General features: G+C 60.7%; 1 protein-coding gene across 4 annotated transcripts; it reads right to left on the bottom strand.

The window, feature by feature from the left end:
* Positions 1-882: 882 nt before the first annotated feature.
* On the bottom strand, positions 883-18,674 carry LOXL3 (lysyl oxidase like 3). 4 transcript variants are annotated; one of them, XM_059845476.1, is made up of 15 exons: positions 18,524-18,674; positions 12,765-13,095; positions 11,843-12,006; positions 11,262-11,473; positions 8,431-8,490; positions 7,943-8,168; positions 7,517-7,697; positions 5,388-5,542; positions 4,531-4,704; positions 3,835-3,997; positions 2,981-3,224; positions 2,357-2,472; positions 2,116-2,252; positions 1,646-1,757; positions 883-1,501 (listed from the first exon to the last, which is right to left on the bottom strand). In XM_059845476.1, exons 2-15 carry the CDS (start codon positions 13,081-13,083, stop codon positions 1,428-1,430), a joined length of 2,337 nt encoding a protein of 778 aa, XP_059701459.1. In that variant the 5' UTR covers positions 13,084-13,095; positions 18,524-18,674; the 3' UTR covers positions 883-1,427. The 4 variants fall into 4 exon arrangements, with proteins under 4 accessions (XP_059701459.1, XP_059701461.1, XP_059701460.1 ...); XM_059845478.1 differs by lacking the exon at positions 4,531-4,704 and adding an exon at positions 4,229-4,384; XM_059845477.1 differs by having other exon boundaries at positions 18,544-18,674.
* Positions 18,675-19,157: the final 483 nt, after the last annotated feature.

Genomic DNA, 19,157 nt, shown 5'->3' with positions numbered 1-19,157 from the left:
CGTCGGGCCAGACCCTGCCCGTGACGGCGCTCCCGAGCCCCGGCTTGCTGCTTTTGGGACATGAAAGAAGCACAGTTCCTCGGGGGTGCTGCGGCAAGGGGCGGCTCTGCCCTGAGAACAGGCCTCCTTTCAGCAGCCCCGGCCTCGCCGGAGGAATTCGCTGCCCCGGGCGGCGCCGCCGGCCCGGGGGAAATGGCGGCGTGTCTGGCATAGCTGCTCCGGCTGCGCTGACCGCAGCGTTCCGGGGCCGGGCCAAGGCCTGCCCCCTCCTCCTCCTCCCCGGCTGAGGGCAGCGCCCGGGGTCCCCTCAGTGGGAAAGGGCTGGTCGGGTCACAGCACCCAGCTGAGGGGTGAGAGCTGGGCCAGAGCTCTCTGGGCCCTCGTGTCACATCCCAGCGTTCCTGCCCAGTGTCTCCAAAGGCCCGGCGGGCCTGTGCTCCCACACGAGTCGAGGCTGCACCGCTGTGCTGTGAGACCTTCTTCTTGTGGGTTACGGTCCTGTGGACCCCAGTCCTCCAAGGGTCACAGCCCCAGGGAGTTCCTGTGGACCCCAGTCCTAGGACAGGATTTCTGCTCCATAACACTCACCATGGATCTGGTGAGGTGGAACCAGCTCTTCCCCACGTCCCTGCTCCTCAGTTCCTCCCCACAGGGTGCTGTGGGGCTGCTGCTGGTCCCTTCCTCTCACCCACCTGGGCTTCACCCAGAGGACCAGCCCTGGGTGAGGAGGGTGCTGGGGGCTGCTGTGGGGCCAGGGCTGTGTGGATGTGGCATGGCAGGGGCCAGGGCATGCTCCCACACTGTGCCAGGGTGGTGACCAGCCCTGAAGAATGAACCATGCCACCTGCTCCTCATCCCAGCCCAGAGATGTGCCAGCAACCATTGGGAAATAGAACTTACAACTTTATAGAGGAAATAAAATTACAACTGAGAGATGGGGTAGGAGCCACCCCTGGGCAGCGCTGTGGGCAGAGACACCTGCACCATCCCAGGGGACCAGGGGCTCCTGGGGCCCTGTGTGGGTGGTGGGCCCTGGGGCCAGCTGAGGGGGTGAGCTGTGGGTGAGAGGAACCAGGGCTGAAGGGGGCAGTGGGAGTTGGGGTGCAGCTGGGATGGGAGGGATGGGGCGGTGAGGGGTGCAGGACCTCCTGGACTGTACTCGTGTGCCGCAGCCCAGGGGATGTGGGCACGCTCTTCTGGCCAGTGGTTGGGGTGGCAGCCCCAGGCTGGGAGGTGCAGGTGTCGGTGCCTTCAGCACCAGCCCCCCGAGGTGGGCGAGGGCAGCCGGTGGTGAGTCCTGGGCAGTCCCCGGCAGGACACAGTGGCAGCAGCACTGGGCATCAGGCCTCCCTGCCGGTCTTCCAGCAGCTTCCTCCCACCAGTATGGGGTGAGGGAGGGAGATGCCTGTCTCCCCAGGGCCGGGGCCCTATGAAATCTGGTTGTTGAGCTGACCTGGGTACTGCTCAAACCGCTTGTTGGCCTCCTCGCTGAGTGCATCTCCTGCAGGCAGAGGGTAGGGGCTGTCAGCTCTGGTGAAGTGCATCCCCTAGCAGCACCATCTCAGCCCATGCTCATCCTTATGGCTTCCTGCAGCCCTGTCACTGCCCTCCACCCTCACCCCTGTGCTGTGCCCCAGGCCATTACCGATGTGGCAGCTGTGCACCCAGATGCGGTGCCCGTCGTACTTGCAGTTGCATTTCATGGCATTGTTGGTGAAGTCACTTTCTGCCACCTCGAAGTTGGGGTTGATCACAACCTGTGGGGCACTGACAGTGAGATCCCTGCCCTAGCCTCACAGTTGTGTCTCCCCAGCTGTGGTGGGTGTGCTGGAGAGCTCCAAGGAGCCAGTGGCTGCTGATGTGGTGGGGTGGTCCTGTCCCTGTGCACCATGTGCCCACGAGCAGTGCTGCTCAGAGTTGGAAAGCCCATGTAGCAGCGTGTCTGAGCAGCTCTGCACGTCTGTGGGCACAAGGACAGGCACTGTCCCATGCCAGCACACTGACTGAGCTCCAGTGGGAGAGAGGGATGGGTGGCTGAAGTGTGTGGAGGGCTGAGGTGCAGGGACAGAGGCTGGGAGGGTGGCAGGAGGGGCTGGGGAGGGTCAGGTGCAGCACCTGCAGGATGTAGTTGCCTGGCTTGACGTCGGTGATGTCGATCCACTGGCAGTCGATGTCATGCCGGTACAGGTCCCAGCAGCCCACGGTGATGCCCTGCTCCCCAAAGTTGGCACACTCGTACCTCTTGGCCACATCTGCAGGCAGGAGGAGACACAGCTGGTCCCTGCTGAGACCCCCAGCCTGGCACCACGATGGGGACACAGGCAGGGACGGTGCTGCAGGGCCCCATGTCGCCCACCTTCCTCGCATTCGGTGTCCTCCAGGCAGAAGCTGGCCTTGTGTCCCTCGGCCACCTTGGTGCCATTGGGGGTCAGGATGTCGTAGTGGGTGAAGATGTCCATGCTGTGGTAGTGCCTGTGGGAGGGAGCCAGAACCTGCTGCAGACTGCCCTGCCCTGCATCAGCCCCCTGCCCGGCCCCTCACTGCCAGGAATGTCCCCACAGCCCCTGCTCTGAGGTGGCAGCACTGTGAGGTTGGGCAAAGCTGTGTCCTGCCCTGGAAGGGGACACAGCTGTCCCCAGCCAGCTGGCCCACGCAAGCAAAGGACTCAGCTGCAGGGCACAGCCTGCAGCCCTGTCCCTGCCTTCCTGGAGACCCCTGCCCCAACACTACTCATCCAGGATCAGCCCTAAGCCAAACCAGGCAAAATTGGACCCGGAACACCAGATTTGGGCTATCCAGTGTCACCCTCACCTGGTGCCACCCTCATCCAGCATCACCCTCTCTCAGTGTCATACTTGCACAGTGTCACTGTCCTTCAGCATCACCTCTGCCCAGCACCCTCCTCACCCAGCCCATTGCAGCACCACCACCCTCTCCCCATCCCTGGCCCCAGCCCCGTCTGTCCCCTGCCCACACGCACCGGTGGCACTCGTGCCACACCCAGGAGTGGCGGCCAGCCTTGGGGCGGAAGTCGGCGCGGCCGCGGTTGTGGATCTGCGAGGAGAAGCGGAGCAGGCGGCGGTGGCCGTAGGGCCAGTTGGCCAGGCGGGCCGAGCTGGCCAGGCAGTTCTCCTCAGCAGCACAGTACAGCATGTGCAGCGGCCTGTCCTCGATGTACGCCGTCTCCTGCACCAGCGGCGCGTGCAGCAGCAGGTCGGAGGCGGCTGGGGACAGGCGGCTGCTCAGGGACAGGCCCTGCTCTCGGCAGGGATGGGGCGAGTGGAGGGGACGGGGCAGTGCCCAGGGCTGGCAGGGCTGAGCCAGCCAGCGGGGACATGTGCCCTCTGCATCGGCCGGGTGTTGGCTGACCCCTGACCTCCAGCTGCAAACCCCACTGAGCACAGCTCCTGGCCCCACAACACTGGTGTCTACAGAGCCCACTGCTCACAGAGCCCACTGCCCACAAAGCTCAGTGTTCAGAGTCCATGCCTGCAGACCCCACTGCTCACAGAGTCCACTGCCCACAGAGCTCAGTGCTCAGAGTCCATGCCTGCAGACCCCACTGCTCACAGAGCCCAGTGCCCACAGAGCCCAGTGCTCAGAGTCCATGCCTGCAGACCCCGCTGCCCGCAGATCCCAGTGCTGAGTCCATGCCTGCAGACCCCAGTGCCCACAGACCCCAGTGCTCAGAATCCATACCTGCCAACCCCACTGCCCACAGATCCCACTGCCCACAGCCCCTCTCTCTGCAGAACCCCCCCCCCAGACCCAAGTCCCAGACCCAGCAATGGGTCCCCTGCAGCCCCCACTGCCCTCAGCCCCCGTGGTGCTCACTCTCGGAGCAGATGACGCCTGCAGCGTAGCGCGTGCCCGTGTTCCTGCAGCTCAGGCTGGCACCGTGGTGCTGGCAGTGGCTCAGGGACATCTCGTGGCCGGCGCACTTCACCCCGCTCATGACCATCTCTGTCACGTTGCTGGCGTCCCAGTACCACGTCTCCTGGCGAGGGGGTGAGGCAGGGTGGGTGGCAGGGCTGGTGGCTGAATTACCCAGGATCACTCATACCCAGGCTGCAGCCAAGCCCCCCACCACAGCTGCCCAGGCTGCCCACAGGGGTCCACGTCCCTCTGTCCCCATCTGTCCCCACTCAGCCCCACGGTCGTTTGGGAAGTGCTGGCCGGTGCCTGTGCTCACCAGGGCGTCCCCAGGGCCCTCCTCGCTGGCACCTACCGTCACAGCGTGCAGGGAGTAGCCCAGGCCAAGCTGACGACAGGCCACCATGGCCTCCTTGGTGGTCCAGCCATCGCTGCAGACCGTGCCCCACTTACTGCCTCGCTTCACCTCCACGCGGCCCTCAAACTCTGTCCTCCCGCCGGCCAGGCGGATCTGCAGGGAAACCCTGGGGCCGTGAGAGGGCACCCCACGCTGTGCCACCTCCTATCCCACCTCCATCCCCATCCATGCCTGTCCCAAACCCCGTGAGCAGTGGTGGTGGCTGCTGCTGCCCTGGCCAAGCTGGTGCTGGCACCTACTTGTAAGCCGTGGTTAGCGAATCCCAGACCCAGCTGGCGACAGGCCACCATCGCCTCGAGGGTACCCCAGCCTTCGCCGCACACCAGACCCCAGCGGGGCTGGTCCCCGTCGCCAGCCCCCACCGCCACCTCGACCCGCCCCTCGAAGCGGCTCCGGCCCCCGCTCAGGCGAATCTGCAGAGAAAGGCAGTGGCACAGGCGATGCTCCCCTTGCCCTGCAGGGCTGTCCCCAGCCCCGGTCCCAGCACTAGCGGGGCTGTGCTGCAGTGCCTGCACACGGGCGTGGGGGAGCCAGAACTGAGCAGAGCCAAGCACAACTTTAGTTGGCAGGGAACTTGCCAAAACTGGTGGATTTGGGGACAACAAATGGCTTGTGAGTTTGGGAATTTTCTCACCAGCACTGAATGAACTGAAAACAGTTCATTTTGAAATGGCATCATTTCAGAAATGAGAGGTATGAGAGAGTTAGAGATCATTAAAAAAAGCTCAGAGTGGATGAAACAATGGGCCAGGGCAAACAGGAACAAGTGGCTCCATTTGCTTGTTTAATCACAGGTTAAAAAAAAAAAATCTCTCTTGGTTATCCCACAGTGATTTTTTTTCTGGTGTTTCTGCTGGGGAGTGGGCACAGGCTGGTAGCAGGAAAAGCAGCAGGGAGCAGCACCCCCACAGCCTCCCCTCCATCTCCCTCCTCACAGGGGTCTCCACCCACAAAATCCCTGAGCTACCAGGACAGGGGGAAAGGTGTGGGGTGCAGAGAAGGAGAGATGAGGTTCCCATGGATCCTGTGGGCCTTTCCCAGCACCCCACTCCCACTCAGGAGCCCCCTGGAGCCAGCAGCTCCCCGTGGTACACACCAGGTTCTCGTAGCCCATGTAGGGGATGTTGCAGCGAACGGCCGCGTCCTCCGTGTGCTTGCAGTCCTCCTGGGTGATGTTCCTGAAGGGGCAGTTCCACAGGGACTTCTCAGTGCCTCGGCACTGCACCTCGTTCAGGTGGATGGGGCCCGTCCCTGCCGGAGGACAGCAGAAATCAGGGCCCTGTGACACAGGGATGCTCAGGGCTGTCGCCACATTTCTCTTCACAGAAAAAAAGCAAGGCACAATTCTTCCCAAGGATTTCTGAGATTCACATTCTCTGAACCTCAGAGAAAGGGAAAATGCAATTCTTATCACTTGCTGTGCCTGTGTTTGTGCCAAAGTAGATTGCAATATGGAGATTGTTTATCCAAAGTGAGGATGTTTTGTTTCCTTGGCCTATCAGGGCCAGCTCTGTGTGTGTGTGTGTGTGTGTGTGTCGGGACTGCCGGGTGACAGCCACAAGATTCAGTGCAGTGTGAGCAGTTGTGTGCAGAGTGAGTGCTTGGCAGATTCAGTTTTGGATGTACAGAATAATATAGTATAATAAAGTAATTCATTAGCCTTCTGATATCCATGGAGTCAGATGCATCATTCTCTCTCCCCTTTGTCAGAGTCGCCTTTAATTTGCAATACAGGACCATCCATGTCCCCAACACTGCCCTCTCTTTTTGGCAGGTCTGAGGAGGTTGGACACTCCAGCCTCCACAGCTGCTGTCTGGGGCAGTGTGGTTGAGTGCCCGTGGGAGGCTCCATATGCATCCCAGTGCTCACAGGACACGTCAGCCAAGCAAAGCCTGGATAAATGCCTCATCCACAGCTCCAGGAGGGGATGCCTGGCGCTGTAACAGCCACAGGGTCTGCAAGGCCTCCCTGGCAGCCAGTTGCCTAAGATGAGAAATGCCTAGTCATGACCAAAAGAAGCCCCTCTTCCACCTCTGGACCCTTGTTATCTCTCTGTAAGATGACAGGTCACTTTTGCCTCGACCCTTACTATTGGACTGTTTCCCAAAACCTCTATACCCTATACAAACCCCCATTTCATGCTGTTCAGCAGAAGAGCTGTCACTGTCACCCTTCACAGAAGCTGCTAATAAAGACACCTCTGTGGAACTGTGTCACACTCACATTCTCTGAAAAACCCCTTTGCCCAGGATTTTTCTCCTGGGAAGCTGAGAAGCCTCACAGAAAAAGGAAAACAATTCTTATCTCACTTGCTTCTCCTGTGCTGTGCTCATGTGGAATGTGTTTGGAGATTGTTCACCCACAGGTGATTGTTCCATTGGATTTCTGGTGTGAGTTGTTTTGACTCAATGGCCAATCAGGGCCAAGCTGTGTTGGGACTCTGGAGAGAGTCAGGAATTTTCATTATTATTTTTTTAGCATTCTGTCTGTATCCTTTCTGTATTCTTTAGTATAGTTTAGTATAGCATTCTTTAATATAATATAGTATCATAAAATAATAAATTAGCCTTCTGAGAACATGGAGTCAGAGTCATCGTTCCTCCCTGTTACCTGGATTTTTTAAGATTTTCTAAGCCTTCTGATGTTTACATTCTTGTAACAAACTTTCTCACACACTTTCTGTAAATCACTTATTGTTTTGCATTCTTTTATAGAAGAAAAGAAATTTAATAAACTGTTAGTTTGTCCAGTGTCATCGGAGAGGTGGCACTTTCACCCTCCAATCCACTGTCACTTTTAGAAACCTCTAAATGTTAGAGTCAGAAAATAAACTTCCCTTTTTTACCTTAAAAGCAACAGCGTATGTGTGTCATGTCATTTTGTGTCCTATAGTGACACCTGCCTGCCACGAGGGTCCCAGCAAATACAACAGAACCTCATCCTCTCTCTCCTGCATCTGCTGAGGCACTTAGCAAGCAAAGAGCTGAAATCACCAAAGAGCTGATCTCACTTAAGAGCTGAGCTGCTTGCTAAGATTGCCTAAGTTGGGAGCCTGCCTGAGGGACCTGGACAAGTGGAGCTTAGCAAGACTTTGCTATCAGGACACCTACGGCAGCCGGGGTCGGAGAGACCCCAAGAACCCCCTGCTGTAATAAATATGGCATATTAATATGCCATAATAAATGCTGTCATAAATATGCTGTAAAAATAAATCAACCCCTCACCTTGGCCCATGCGTGCCCCGGTGAGGGCCTCCTTGGCGCTGCCGAAGCCCAGCTCGCGGCACACCACGCTGGCCGACTGCAGGTTCCAGCGGTCGTCGCAGATGGTGCCCCACTCGCTGCTCCTGAGCACCTCAACGCGGCCCTCGCCCACCCTGGCGCCGCCCTTCAGCCGGATCCGGGGCTGCGGGAGCAGGGACAGGGGTGGGACAGTGTGGGAGGGCACAACACAGCGCTGGGCATGGCTGGGACAGGTATATCCCTCCTGGGATGTGCAGGGACAGGACACCGTCCCCACCTCCCGCTCCAGAGCCGGTCACCCAGCAACCCCCACACCTGCAGAGCCCAGGGGACAGAGCCTGGCCCAGAGTGGGGCACTGTCCTGCTGTGGGCCACCACAGGACTCATCCCCCTCCCTGCTGGGCTCACCTGGCCCTGCTGCTGCTGCTGCTGGCGCTGTTTCTTCTTGTGAGCGCTGCCAGTGGCAAAGAGGGGCCCGGGCACGCAGCTGACCACGGCGGGCATGCCGGAGCCGCAGGCTGCTGAGGAGTTGCCCCGGTGGAACTCGAAGGAGCACATGGACAGGTGCACCTCAGTCCCCGTGCAGGACACCGAGTGCAGGCGGTAGTTGAGCTGCTGCCGCTCCGTGAAGAGCCTGTGAGGGGAGAGGAGCCCTGAGCCATGGCCAGTGTGGCCAGTGGCAGTGGAGGTGTCACCAGCCACCCTGCCTGCAGCTGCATGCACTGGCTGTGCCCCTTGCCCTGTCCCCAGGGTGACACACGGTGCCTGCCAGGCACCCACCCCTTGCCAACTGCCTGTCCCACACCTCCAGCAGCACAGGGACGCAGGTGGGGACAAGCACAGCTCTGGTGGGACTGCAGGGGCTCCTGCCTCTGGCTCTCCCCGGAGCCATTTACCTCTTCTTGGGCCCTACGTCCTCCCTGCGCTTTTGTTTAGGCTGAGATTTGGAGGCCAGCCTGGAAAATAGAAAACAACCATCACAAAGCCCGGGGTCTCAGGCTGTCACCTCTGCCCTCAGCAGTGACACAGGGAGCACAGCCTGCCCTGGCTTCACTGGAGGCTTAACTGGGCACCTTGGCCCCCAGGAAGACTCATGTGCATCCCCTTTGTGTCACACAGCATCATCTGCTGCCAGCAGTGTGATGCAGCCAATGATGCAGTTTCCTGCATGCATCCCACCAGGAAACTGCTGGAAGCAGCCACATCCTGCTCTGCCTTGTCACAGATCAAAAGATCAAACACCAGCAGCCACCATTTGATCAGTCAGGTATGGTTGTGTCAGTGTCCTCATCCAGACACCATGCCACCACTGTGCCGTGTCCCCAAGGTGCAGGACACCCGGCAAGCAGCACCAAGCAAGCAGCACAGGCAGCCCCAGGGTGCTTGCCCTGGGGCCATGGGGCACGGTGGGACCTGCTGCAGGCTGGCAAGGACTGCTGCCAGCGAGGGAAGCAGCCCTGGCACAGGCTGAGCCAGGAGGGGAAGCTGCCTGGGGCTCAGCACACACAAGGTGTAGGTGCAATCCCAACATCCTCAAACGCTTGTTTTCCCCAGGGAGGAAGATGCTGAGCAGAGCCAAAACCCCAGAGCCCACAAGGAGTGAAGAGCAGAGTGGCCCAAAGGAGGCCAGGGGACTGCCAGCCCCAGGGACCAGGCAGAGCCAAGCCTGGCCACTGTCCCTGCAGGCCAGCACAGGTTGGTGTCAGCTGCACAGCCCAGTGAGCCCCAGGACACAGCACAGGGCTGGGATTCAGACAGCCAGAGGGCATCAGTGCCCACTCACAGTCAGGAAACCACATCTGGATCCTGCACCTGGATCTGGGTCCCCAGGACAAGATGTCGTGTGTGTGGTGTGAGCCCCAGGGAGAGCAGCCAGACAGAGGGCTGGGAAGAGATGGGGGTGTGGGACTGTTCCAGCCAGGGCTGAGGTGAGAGCTGTGAGGATCCTGGCTCTTCCAGCAGGGAGGGAAGAGCACAAGAGGAAAGAGGCATGACTGACAACAAAAGGTTCAGGCTCAGGGTAAGGAAAACCTTTTGCCCATGAGGGCTGTTCCATACTGGAGCACAGACCGCAGGGCTGCAGAATTTCCATCCTTGGAAGGTTTCAAAGGCCAGCTGGATGAAGTCCTGGGCTTAACCCACAGCTGGCTCTGCTCCACAGAGGGAGTTGGACCAGGACTCAAGGAGGGCCCTTCCAGCCTGGATTAGCCTTGTGCTTTCATATGACTGTGGCCAGTTTGGCTCCTAGGAGCCAGTTCCTGCTCAGGGCATAGGGACAGGACTGCAGCCTCATGGAGACACAAAACATTTCCCCCAGAGCTGCAGGGGAAGGACCTGCTCGATGGGAAAGAGCAGTCAGCACCAAACCAGCCGGGAAACAGCACATTGGAGCAACCAGGACCTTCAGGTGGGAGCTGAGGAAACCCATGGGATGATCCTGTCTGAATTCCCATCACCAGCTGCAGGAGCTGGCAAGGATGACTGCAGGGGACACAGACCTGGGAGTGTCACAACAAAGAGCTCACAGTGGGTGTAGGGCACACTCAGCACCAGTGAAGGTGGTGGGACTGGGGCAGGGCCCCGTGCAGGGGGCAGAGCATCATGGCAGAGGCTCAGGAAAGAGGTGCCATGCCCCAGCCCAGAGAGGAGGGGCTCTGGCTCACTGTATCCACCAACAGATCCAGCAGCAGGATTCAGGGATGGAGGGAAAAGGCAGCCAGACCATCCCCTGGGCCTGGCAGAAAGGCAGCAAGAATGAGTAGGCAGAGGATGAGTGGGCAGACCCCCAGCAGATGTGGCACTCGGGGCAGGACCTGCCACACTGTGCCCATCAGCACTGCTGAGCACGGGCTCTGGTGCCCACACCAGCTCATCCTGCAGGGAATGGAGGGGGCACAGCCTTTCCAGCATCCCCAGTGCTGCTTTCTGCAGAAAGCAGCCCATTTCCACAGCCCTTCCTCCCCATCCACCAGGAGAGACAGCTCTGCTCCGAGGCCTCCTGCTGCCCTCCCATGGTGCCAGGACTCCTGGTGTGCAGGACAGGTCTGCTCTGCCTGGAGCATGACCAGCCTGGGAGAGAGATTGTCTCTCGTGGGGAATGGGGGACCCCAGCACGCCCAGGCAGGTGCCCTGGGGTGGGGTTTGTCCCACTGGGCCAGCACAGCCCAAGCCTTCAGTCTGCTCCGTCCGGATCCGTCTGTGCCCGGATCCATTCTGACAGCAGAGACTGCTGGGGCTGGACAGCCCAGCTCTGCCGTGGCTCAGCAGATGGGGCCCTGGCCCCTTACCTGCTGCCCACCCTGGGGCTGGGGCCCTTGGTCCTGGCTGCTCGCCTCAGCCGCCTGTGGAGCAACACCAGAGCTGCCTGCTCATGGCACACACAGTGCCCCTCGTCAAGCCACGGTGTGGCTGGAGCATCCCCTGATGGCTGCAAACCTCCCCTTGGGCTGGGGGCAGCACTGCCAGCGAGCAAAAGTGCTCCCCTTGGAGTGGCCTTTGCTGTAGTGTGTGTGGCAGCCACCCCATGGCCCCCCAGCTTGGTTAGCAAGTGTCCAGCTGGCCAGCTGGGGCTTGGACTGGTGAGCAGCAGGGTGGGAGGGATTTTAGGAGCCACAACACCCAACAGCACAGCCTCTGCTGTCCCCCAGCACTACCCCATGCCCCTGGCACCATCCCCAGCCCTGCTTGGACACCCCTCCCCTGTGTGCTCCCTGCCAGCCTCACTCACCTGTAGAAGTTCCTGTTGACTTTTTTCTCTGCCGGGAAGCCCATCATGCCGCAGACGACGCGGCTGTTGTGGCTGTCCCAGCCCTGGTCGCAGATCTGTGCCCAGCTGTCCTTGTAGCGCACCTCCACGATGCCCTCTGTCACCGGCAGCTGCCGCCGTCCCCCGGACACCACCGGCCGCAGCCGCACCTCCTCCAGGTGGCTCTGCTCGGTCTGCAGGGATCAGGTCAGCCCCAGCTCACATTCCATCCCATCGCCCCTCCTCCGGCCAGCCCACTCCCAGGGAATCTCCAAGGATGAAGGAGAGAGGTCCCCAAGCATAGATGGGACAGCCAGTCCTGCATTCCTGCTGGCCACATCTGGTGGCCCTGGGCAGCCAAGGATTGAACCTCACGCAGAGAGCTCAGTGCCTCTTGTCCCCTTGTGTCCCCAGGTGCATCTTTGGGGAGCACAACCAGGAAAGCCAGCGCTGCTTTCCTGCACCCCCAGGGAGAGTTCCCAGACTGCCCCACACCCAGGGCACTCTGTGGCATCCTGGCCATCACCAGCTGCCCTCTCTGGCCAGCTCAGCAGCCTCCTCACCTCGATGACGTTGGAGTCCTTGAAGCCTGGGATGCGCTCATCCTTGCAGACCACACCTGCATCCTCCTCGTGGCTGCAGTCGCTGTTCCCCCAGCCCCGGTGTTTGCAGTCCCCAATGCTCTTCTCATGTCCAGCACAGTTCACATTGTCCAGCCAGATCCGCCCTGCCAGACACAGCCTGGGGGTGAGGGGGAGCCAAGCATGCCCTGGGAGCAGGGAATGTGCCCTAGAGCATGGCCAGGATCACACAGGTTACAGCAGGAGCTGCAGCACAAAGCTGAGGCCAGTGAAATGCCAGGAGGAAAGTTCTGGGTGGCATTCACATTCTCTGAATGTGATTCCTTCACCCAGGGTTTTTCTCCTGGGAAGCTGAAAGGCAGTGAGAGGCCTCAGAGAAAAGGAAAACAGTTCTTATCTCATTTGCTTCTGTGTTGTGCTCAAGTGAAATGTGTTTGGAGATTGTTTACCCACAGAGGATTGCTTGATTGAACTCTGGTGAGAATTGTTTTGATTAATCGGCCAACTGGGGCCAAACTGTGTTGGGACTCTGCAAGAGTCACGAGTTTTCAATTATTATCTTTTTAGCACTCAGTAATTATCCTTTCTGTATTCTTTAGTGTAGTATTCTTTCATATAATATAGTATAACAAAGTAATAAATTAGCCTTCGGAGAACACGGAGTCAGATGCATCATCTCTCCCTTTGTCAGGGTTGCCTGAATTTCCAATAGTTCTGGGTGGGGGGGTCTGCAGATGTGGAGCCTCCACCTCCCCAAGGGGCTGCTCTGCCACACAGAAAGCTCCCACACGTGCACACCGGAGCACACAATCACTGCCGGGCACCCTGCAAACACAGAACCTGCCCCTTGCAGAGACACCAGGGCTGTGCCAGGGGGGTGCTGTGCCCACTGCCCCTCTCTTACCGACTCCTTTGCCGTACTTGGCGCTGTGGGCCCAGCCGGTGGCAGCCACGAAGCCGAGCTGCCGGCACAGCACGTGCGCGTTGGCCAGCGTGAAGTCGTCGTCGCAGATGGTTCCCCACTCCTCGTTGTAGAAGACCTCCACGCGGCCCTCGTTGTGCTTGCGGGGGTACCCGGCCAGGCGGAACCTCAGCTGGGGCCTGGGGGGGTGCGTGGGGCCCGGGGGGGTGGGCTGGGCACTGCCCACCCACAGCCACGCGCTGCCCGGCAGCACCAGCAGCACCAGCAGCTCCGGCCATGCCCGCGTGCTGCAGCCTCCCATGGCAGCGTGGCCCTGCAGGGGCAGACAGGGTCAGGGTTGTGCTGGGACACCAGCACCCCCATCCAGCACCCCCATCCAGCACCCCTGCCCAGCTCTGGGCTGGTCAAACCCCCTGCCCAGCACCAGCACAGCCATGTGCCTGGCCAGAGTGTCCCTAGCACACAGCCCCTGCACCCCTGGGGCTGTCAGGGACCTGCCCAGTGCCCCTGTCCCCGTCTGCCAACAGCCCCCACTGCACTGTCTGGTCACATCTGAAGGGCAGTGAGGGCAGATGGGCACAGGGGTGTGCCCAGGAGAGGTGAATGGAAGGAGGGGGATGAGCTGCCAGAGCTGAGGGAGCTGGAACAGGCTCAGGGCACAGGGAAAGCCCGGCTGGATGGGCCAGGAGCTCGATCCAGCAGGAGCAGGGAATGGCTGCTGGCTGAGGGGATTCCAGCCCACGCTCCTGCCCTCCCTTCCATGACGAGCGAGGCAGCCGGAGCATTCACATTCCTCTGACAATATTTGTGGCTCCCCGAATACCTGAGGGAGATGTGGTATTCCTGCACCAGTCCCACGGCAAACAATAGTGAAAACCCTTCTCTGTGAGCTGCCCTCCCTTCCCAGTGTGCTATTCCCATGGATCCTGTAGCTTGGGAGCAGCATTTCTGCACGGGGGGGTGTTGACAAGCTCTGACCGTGGCAGCCTCGTGCCACCATCCCTGCCAGCCCCTTCCATCATGGGAAAGCATTCCCCCAAAACACCTCCAGGGCAGCCCCCCAGCAGGATATTTCTGTCTCCAAGTCCCCCCTGAGCACAGATCCTGCCTGCTGCACTCACACAGCCCGTGCTTGCCACTAGAAAACATTAAAAAAACCATTAAAAATCCAGGGGTGATTTAAAATTCCCATATTTAGCTGCAGTGTCACAGAGAAAGGGAAAATAATTCAAATCCCACGCAGAGCTAGGGGCTGGCACAGCTGCTCCACCAGCCTCCAGGGCAGGGTTTTCTCAGAGGAATCAGCCCCATTCCTGCTTGGTTCACTTTTCCAGATGATGAGGAGCTGCTCCACACACTTGAGAACTCCTCCTGGGCCAAGGCAAGGATGAACCAGGATGGTGCCCAGTGCCAGCCCCTCTGCCACACCCAAAACACCCAGCACAAGCCTCCACAGGGCTCAGCCCTGCTGCCTGCCTGCCCCTTTGGGCACACGTGACATTGGAGGTGCCACCAGGAGCAGTGAGAGCCTTGGGATGAGCCTGCAGAGATGCTCAGGCAGAGTGAGGAATAACAAGGACTGGCACTGCTGGTCCAGTTCCTCAGCAGACACGGTGGTGGCAATGACTGCACGTGGCACTCAGTGCTCTGCTCTGGCTGACAAGGTGGGCACTGGTCACAGGCTGGACTCGGTGACCCTGGAGGTCTTTTCCAACCCTGTAATCCTGTGAAGCACATCACCTCCCTCGGGGCAACCACATCAGCGTGGGTCTGGCTCTCTCCTCTGTCACAACTGGGGCACAGGGGACACCACAGAGCTGGTGGGGACATTGCCCAAGCAGCTGGGGGTGGTGGGAGCCAGCTCTGGGCTCCTGGTGCCTCAGCTGCCTGCTCTGGCACTGCCAGAGCTCAGCAGGATGTGTGTTTGTGGGCAGACAGCAGGGAAATGCTCTGCTGAGCCTTTTACCCAGCCAGCAGGAAGGGAGGGAGGGTGCAAAGGGCCACCCCAGCCCTGCCAGTGGCTCAGGAAAGGAGATTTCTGGCCTTGGAATGGGAATTCTGCATCCTCATCTGCACACTGCCTGGGAAGCAGAGAAGGGATGAGTTTGCCATCTCACAGCAGGAACAAAACTTCATATTCCAGCCCTGGGTCACCAAGGGGACACTGCCCTGCCCAGAGGAAGGGCTGCAAACCCTCAGAGCTGTCCTGACACACAGCGTGGGCCCCCTCAGTGCTAACTGCAGCACACCTTGGGGTGTTTCCTTAGGAATGAACAAGGATTGGAGCTTCCCCAGCGCTCCTGAGCGAGCAGGATGCTCTGCTGGGGAACTGGGCACTTTCACAACGGGGTCAGCACAACCCTGAAGGACACAATTAATGCCAATCTCCACGGTCTGGCAGAAATAGCCCGTGTCAGGAAGTGGGAATGGCCTTTTATGAGATCACAGGTCTTGTTAATTGGAGTAACTGTGTTGATATAACAGGCTGAGACTGGAAGGCATTCGATTCGTCTTGCACCACCTTTTAATGAATAATTAGCATTCAACAAAATCAGTGCACCTTCTGCTAAGTGGATTAAAACTGGTCACCTGCTGGAACTACAATGTGGTTACATGGGAAGTCACCTCTCTGTGGGCTTTCTGGTGAGGATCACATGCTTTTCAAAGCAAAACTGTGTCAGGAGGAGACAAAAAGCACCTTCCTGGTACAGACTGCAGAGACAGAAATGGGTGGAATCAGAGATGGGAATAGGGACAGCCTGGTAAACCAGCATTGTGCAGCCTTCATCCTGAGCTACAAGGAAAATTCAAATCTGTGCATTGAGAAACAAAACACGGAGGACCTGAAGATGGCACCTGAAAAGTGCTTGGGCTTTGTGCAGCAAACCCCTGATTCCCCTCTGAGCCTCAGCAGTGTGACCTCCAGGGTCTGTAATCCCTGCTCCCGGGTCCTGCTTCAGCTCTGCTCCAGCATCTCTCATCCCCACTGTCTTTCCTCTGCCCTGGCTCCTCAGCTCTGCCACTCACCTCAGAGGTTCCCAGTGACCTTCCCAGCTGTGCTCTGTGGGTCCAAAGCCTTTTCCATGGCCAGCCCAGCCCTGCCATGTGAGCTGCCTGCAGCCCAGCACGGCTCCGTGCCCGTTCCTGCAGCACCTCCCTCCCTCTCTGAACACGCTCCGTGCCCGTGTCCATGTCCTGGGCAGCCAGGCTAACAGGGCTCTCATTGTCCACAGCACTTTTTCCACCTCTGAGGCACAAGCCATGTGTTTGCTCCTCTCCTGCTGCTCTGCTGCTCGTTCTGCTGGCAGGCTTTGCTCTGAATGGGCAGCCCAGTGCAGCATCCCAAGCACCCAGCTGTCAGCTCCAGCCTGGGACAGTGTCCCCTTGGACCAGGGCTCATGCCACTCACTCTGGATGTGCTTGTGGCACTCTGGATGTGCTGCCCCAGGCACAGATGCTCAGCAGAACTCCACTGTGAGGGTAAAGGGCTCTGGAGAACGGGCTGGCTGGGCGTGGGAGCCGGGAAAGCAGCCCAGGTCCTTGCCACTGCCCAGGAAACCTCAGGAATGTCCCAGCCGGGTGTGCACGAGGCCCTGAGCCACATCCCAGCCTGCAGCACAGCTGGTGCTGCTGCTGGGGTGTCTGAGAGTACTGCAGAGTCAAAATCCTGGGGTTCCCTCAGTCCTCAGCCTCAGCCCTGCTCTGCTGAGGCTGGCATGGGTGAGAGGACCCTTCAGGGCAGGGGACAGCCCCACATGGCAGCAGGAGCTGTGACACTGCTCAAACTGCTCCCATGCAGGCCCACTGGTGCTGCTTGTCCCAGTGGGCGATGGATCAGAGGACAGAGTCACCCTGACAGGTGACTTACAGCCAGGCACTGTCCCCATCAGTGCCCTGCACCTTGCACAGGGGCTGCCCCTTCCAGAGGGGTCGGCTGTGCTGGTGGGGGTACCCTGGGCTCAGGACTGTCCAAATCATGTGTGTCCTTCAGCACCCACTGGGCATACAGCAGGACATCAGTCTGCCCCACCAAAACCTCGGGGAACAGCCAACAGAGCTTGGGAAGGGGCAGCTCCTGCTGAGGCAGGTCCGTGGGTTTGATCAGCACGGGGCATCCCTGCACACAGGGATGACATCCCAAGCCACAGCAGCAGGGAAAGGCCGGGCCACCGAGGCCCCTCAGGGATGTGCTCGCCCAGCAACAGCCTTGGACACACCCACGGGGGACATGGAGCATCCCAGGCACTGACAACTGGGAGGACTCAGAGAAAAGCAGCACTGGGAAACCCGCCAGCACAAGGGAGAGGAAGCTCGCTCTGTTTATCCTTCCTTGAGAAGGTTAAGGGGTGACACAGCCACTCTCTGTTGATGTCCCATGCCGGGACATCCCTGAGAGCATGGGGTCAGGAGAAGGTCTGGTGAGTCCCATGGCTTCAGGGCTCCATCCCTCCCGTTCTCCCCAGGGCCCCTCACACACACACGGCCCTTTCGCAATCCCGCCTGCTCCGCTTTTCCCGCTTCCCGGCAGCCCTGGAGAGCCGGGAGAAAACGCGCACGAAGCAGGGGAGCCCTGACACCCCCATCCTGCTCAGGAGGGGACCTGACATGGGTCAGAGCGCCGGGATAAGCAACACCAGGGTCTGGAAGGGAACCGTGTTCCACAAACTGGTCGCAAAAGCAGCAGGAAGCAGCCCAGGGTCACCATAGGAATCTGGATTCCCTGGCAGGATTGGTGTCACTCCCAAAACTACAACCTCCTGTGGCTGGGAGCTCAGTGCCCCCCTTGCTGCCCACCCCTGCCACCCACTGTGTGTCCCCATCCCAGGCGAGGGCAGGGACCCTGCTGCAGAAAGGGACGAAACACTGTGCGGGGCTGGGGCTGCACTTCCCCTCCTCTGACAACTCCGGGTCCAGCCCCTTTGGGCTGCCTGATGTCCCCAAGTCCTGCTGTCACTCCCTAAGCCAGGGCAGGTCACAGCACAGCTCCTACCCCCACCCAGCCTGCCCAGGGCACAGCAGAGCCCTCAGCAGAGCTCTGCCCGCCCTGCTCTGAGCTGCCCGGGCTCGGGAGAGACAGCCCTGGCAGGAACCGGCTGCCGGCAGGAGGGAAAGCCCTCGGAGGAATGCGCAAACATCGGCCATCCCCACGGCCAGAGGGGCGGGCAGGGGGCCGGGGGCTGTGGGGTTGGTGTCCCAGGCAGCCTGGAGCAAGGAGCCAGCTTTCCCGGACCTGCTGGGGACGGGACCGGCTCAGCTGCGGGCTCCCGAGAGCAGCAGGGAAGGCGAAAAACCAGCCGAGAAGAATCCTCCCTTCCAGCGCCGCCAGCCCTCCCGCCCCACATCCCTCCCTCCATCCATCCTCTCTCTTCCATGAGCTACAGCATGTCCGGTGCTCATGGAAATCCTGAGTCTCCCCGCCCTGTGTAACCCGCTGCTCGGCTGGCAGCCCGCACGCTTTGGGGTGCGGTACAGCCCCCAAACCCGCCGGGCTCCGCTTCCCCTGGGACATCCCCGCTGCCCGTCCCGCTCCCGCACGGCCCACGGCAGCCCCGGCACGGCACGGCACGGCACGGCACGGCACGGCATCGCCGCCCCTACCCCCTCACCCGGGACCTCCCCGCGGCGCCCCGGCCCCGCAAGGCGCAGCCCCCGCCGCTCCCGGGACAGCCGGGCCCCGCGCGGTATCGCCGGGGTGCCGAACCGAACCGCGCCGTGCCCAACCGAGCCGAACCGAGCCGTACCAAGTTCTGCAGTGCCGTACCGAACTGAGCCGTGCCGTGCCGAGCCGTGCAGTGCCGTAGCGTGTCCTGCCGTGCCGAGCCGAGCAATTTCGGTCCGTGCCGCCGCGCTCCGCCCCGGCCCGCCCCGCGCCGTGCCCGTGGCCGTGTCCGGGGCCGCCCCGCCGCCCCGGCCCGCGCCGAGCGGCCCCGGCCCCGCCGCCGGCACGGCCCGGACGGGCCCGGCCCGCCGCCCCGGCATGGGGCCGGCTCCAGCCCCCGCCCCGGCCGGGCTCGGCTCCAGGCCCGGCCCCGGCCCCCCGGGACGGAGCTGCCCGGCCGCTCCTGGGGCCGCGGGGAGCCGCCAGCCGAGCCCCCGCTCCCGGGGTTTTGGCCGTCCCGACCCCACCCAGCCCTCTCCTCGCCCCGGGCAAGAGAGGGAAGCAGCCAGGAATGGTTCGCCCCTGGGTGTCCTTTTCCAGAGGCTGCAGTGGGGTGGCTGGACAGATCCTCTCCCTTGGTCATCCTGCCTGTCCTGGGCAGGCTGCAGCCCCCAGACCCCCCCGAGCCCGAGGGTCCCACCCTGCAGGAAAGCCCTGCAGGGCTGGGGCTGTGAGCTCACACTGCCAGCGGCTGGAGGCTGGGGAACAGCTGGGAT

Source organism: Haemorhous mexicanus, chromosome 4, assembly GCF_027477595.1.
Source record: "Haemorhous mexicanus isolate bHaeMex1 chromosome 4, bHaeMex1.pri, whole genome shotgun sequence".
Lineage (NCBI taxonomy): Eukaryota > Metazoa > Chordata > Aves > Passeriformes > Fringillidae > Haemorhous > Haemorhous mexicanus.
This window is presented reverse-complemented; position numbering and strand designations above follow the sequence as displayed.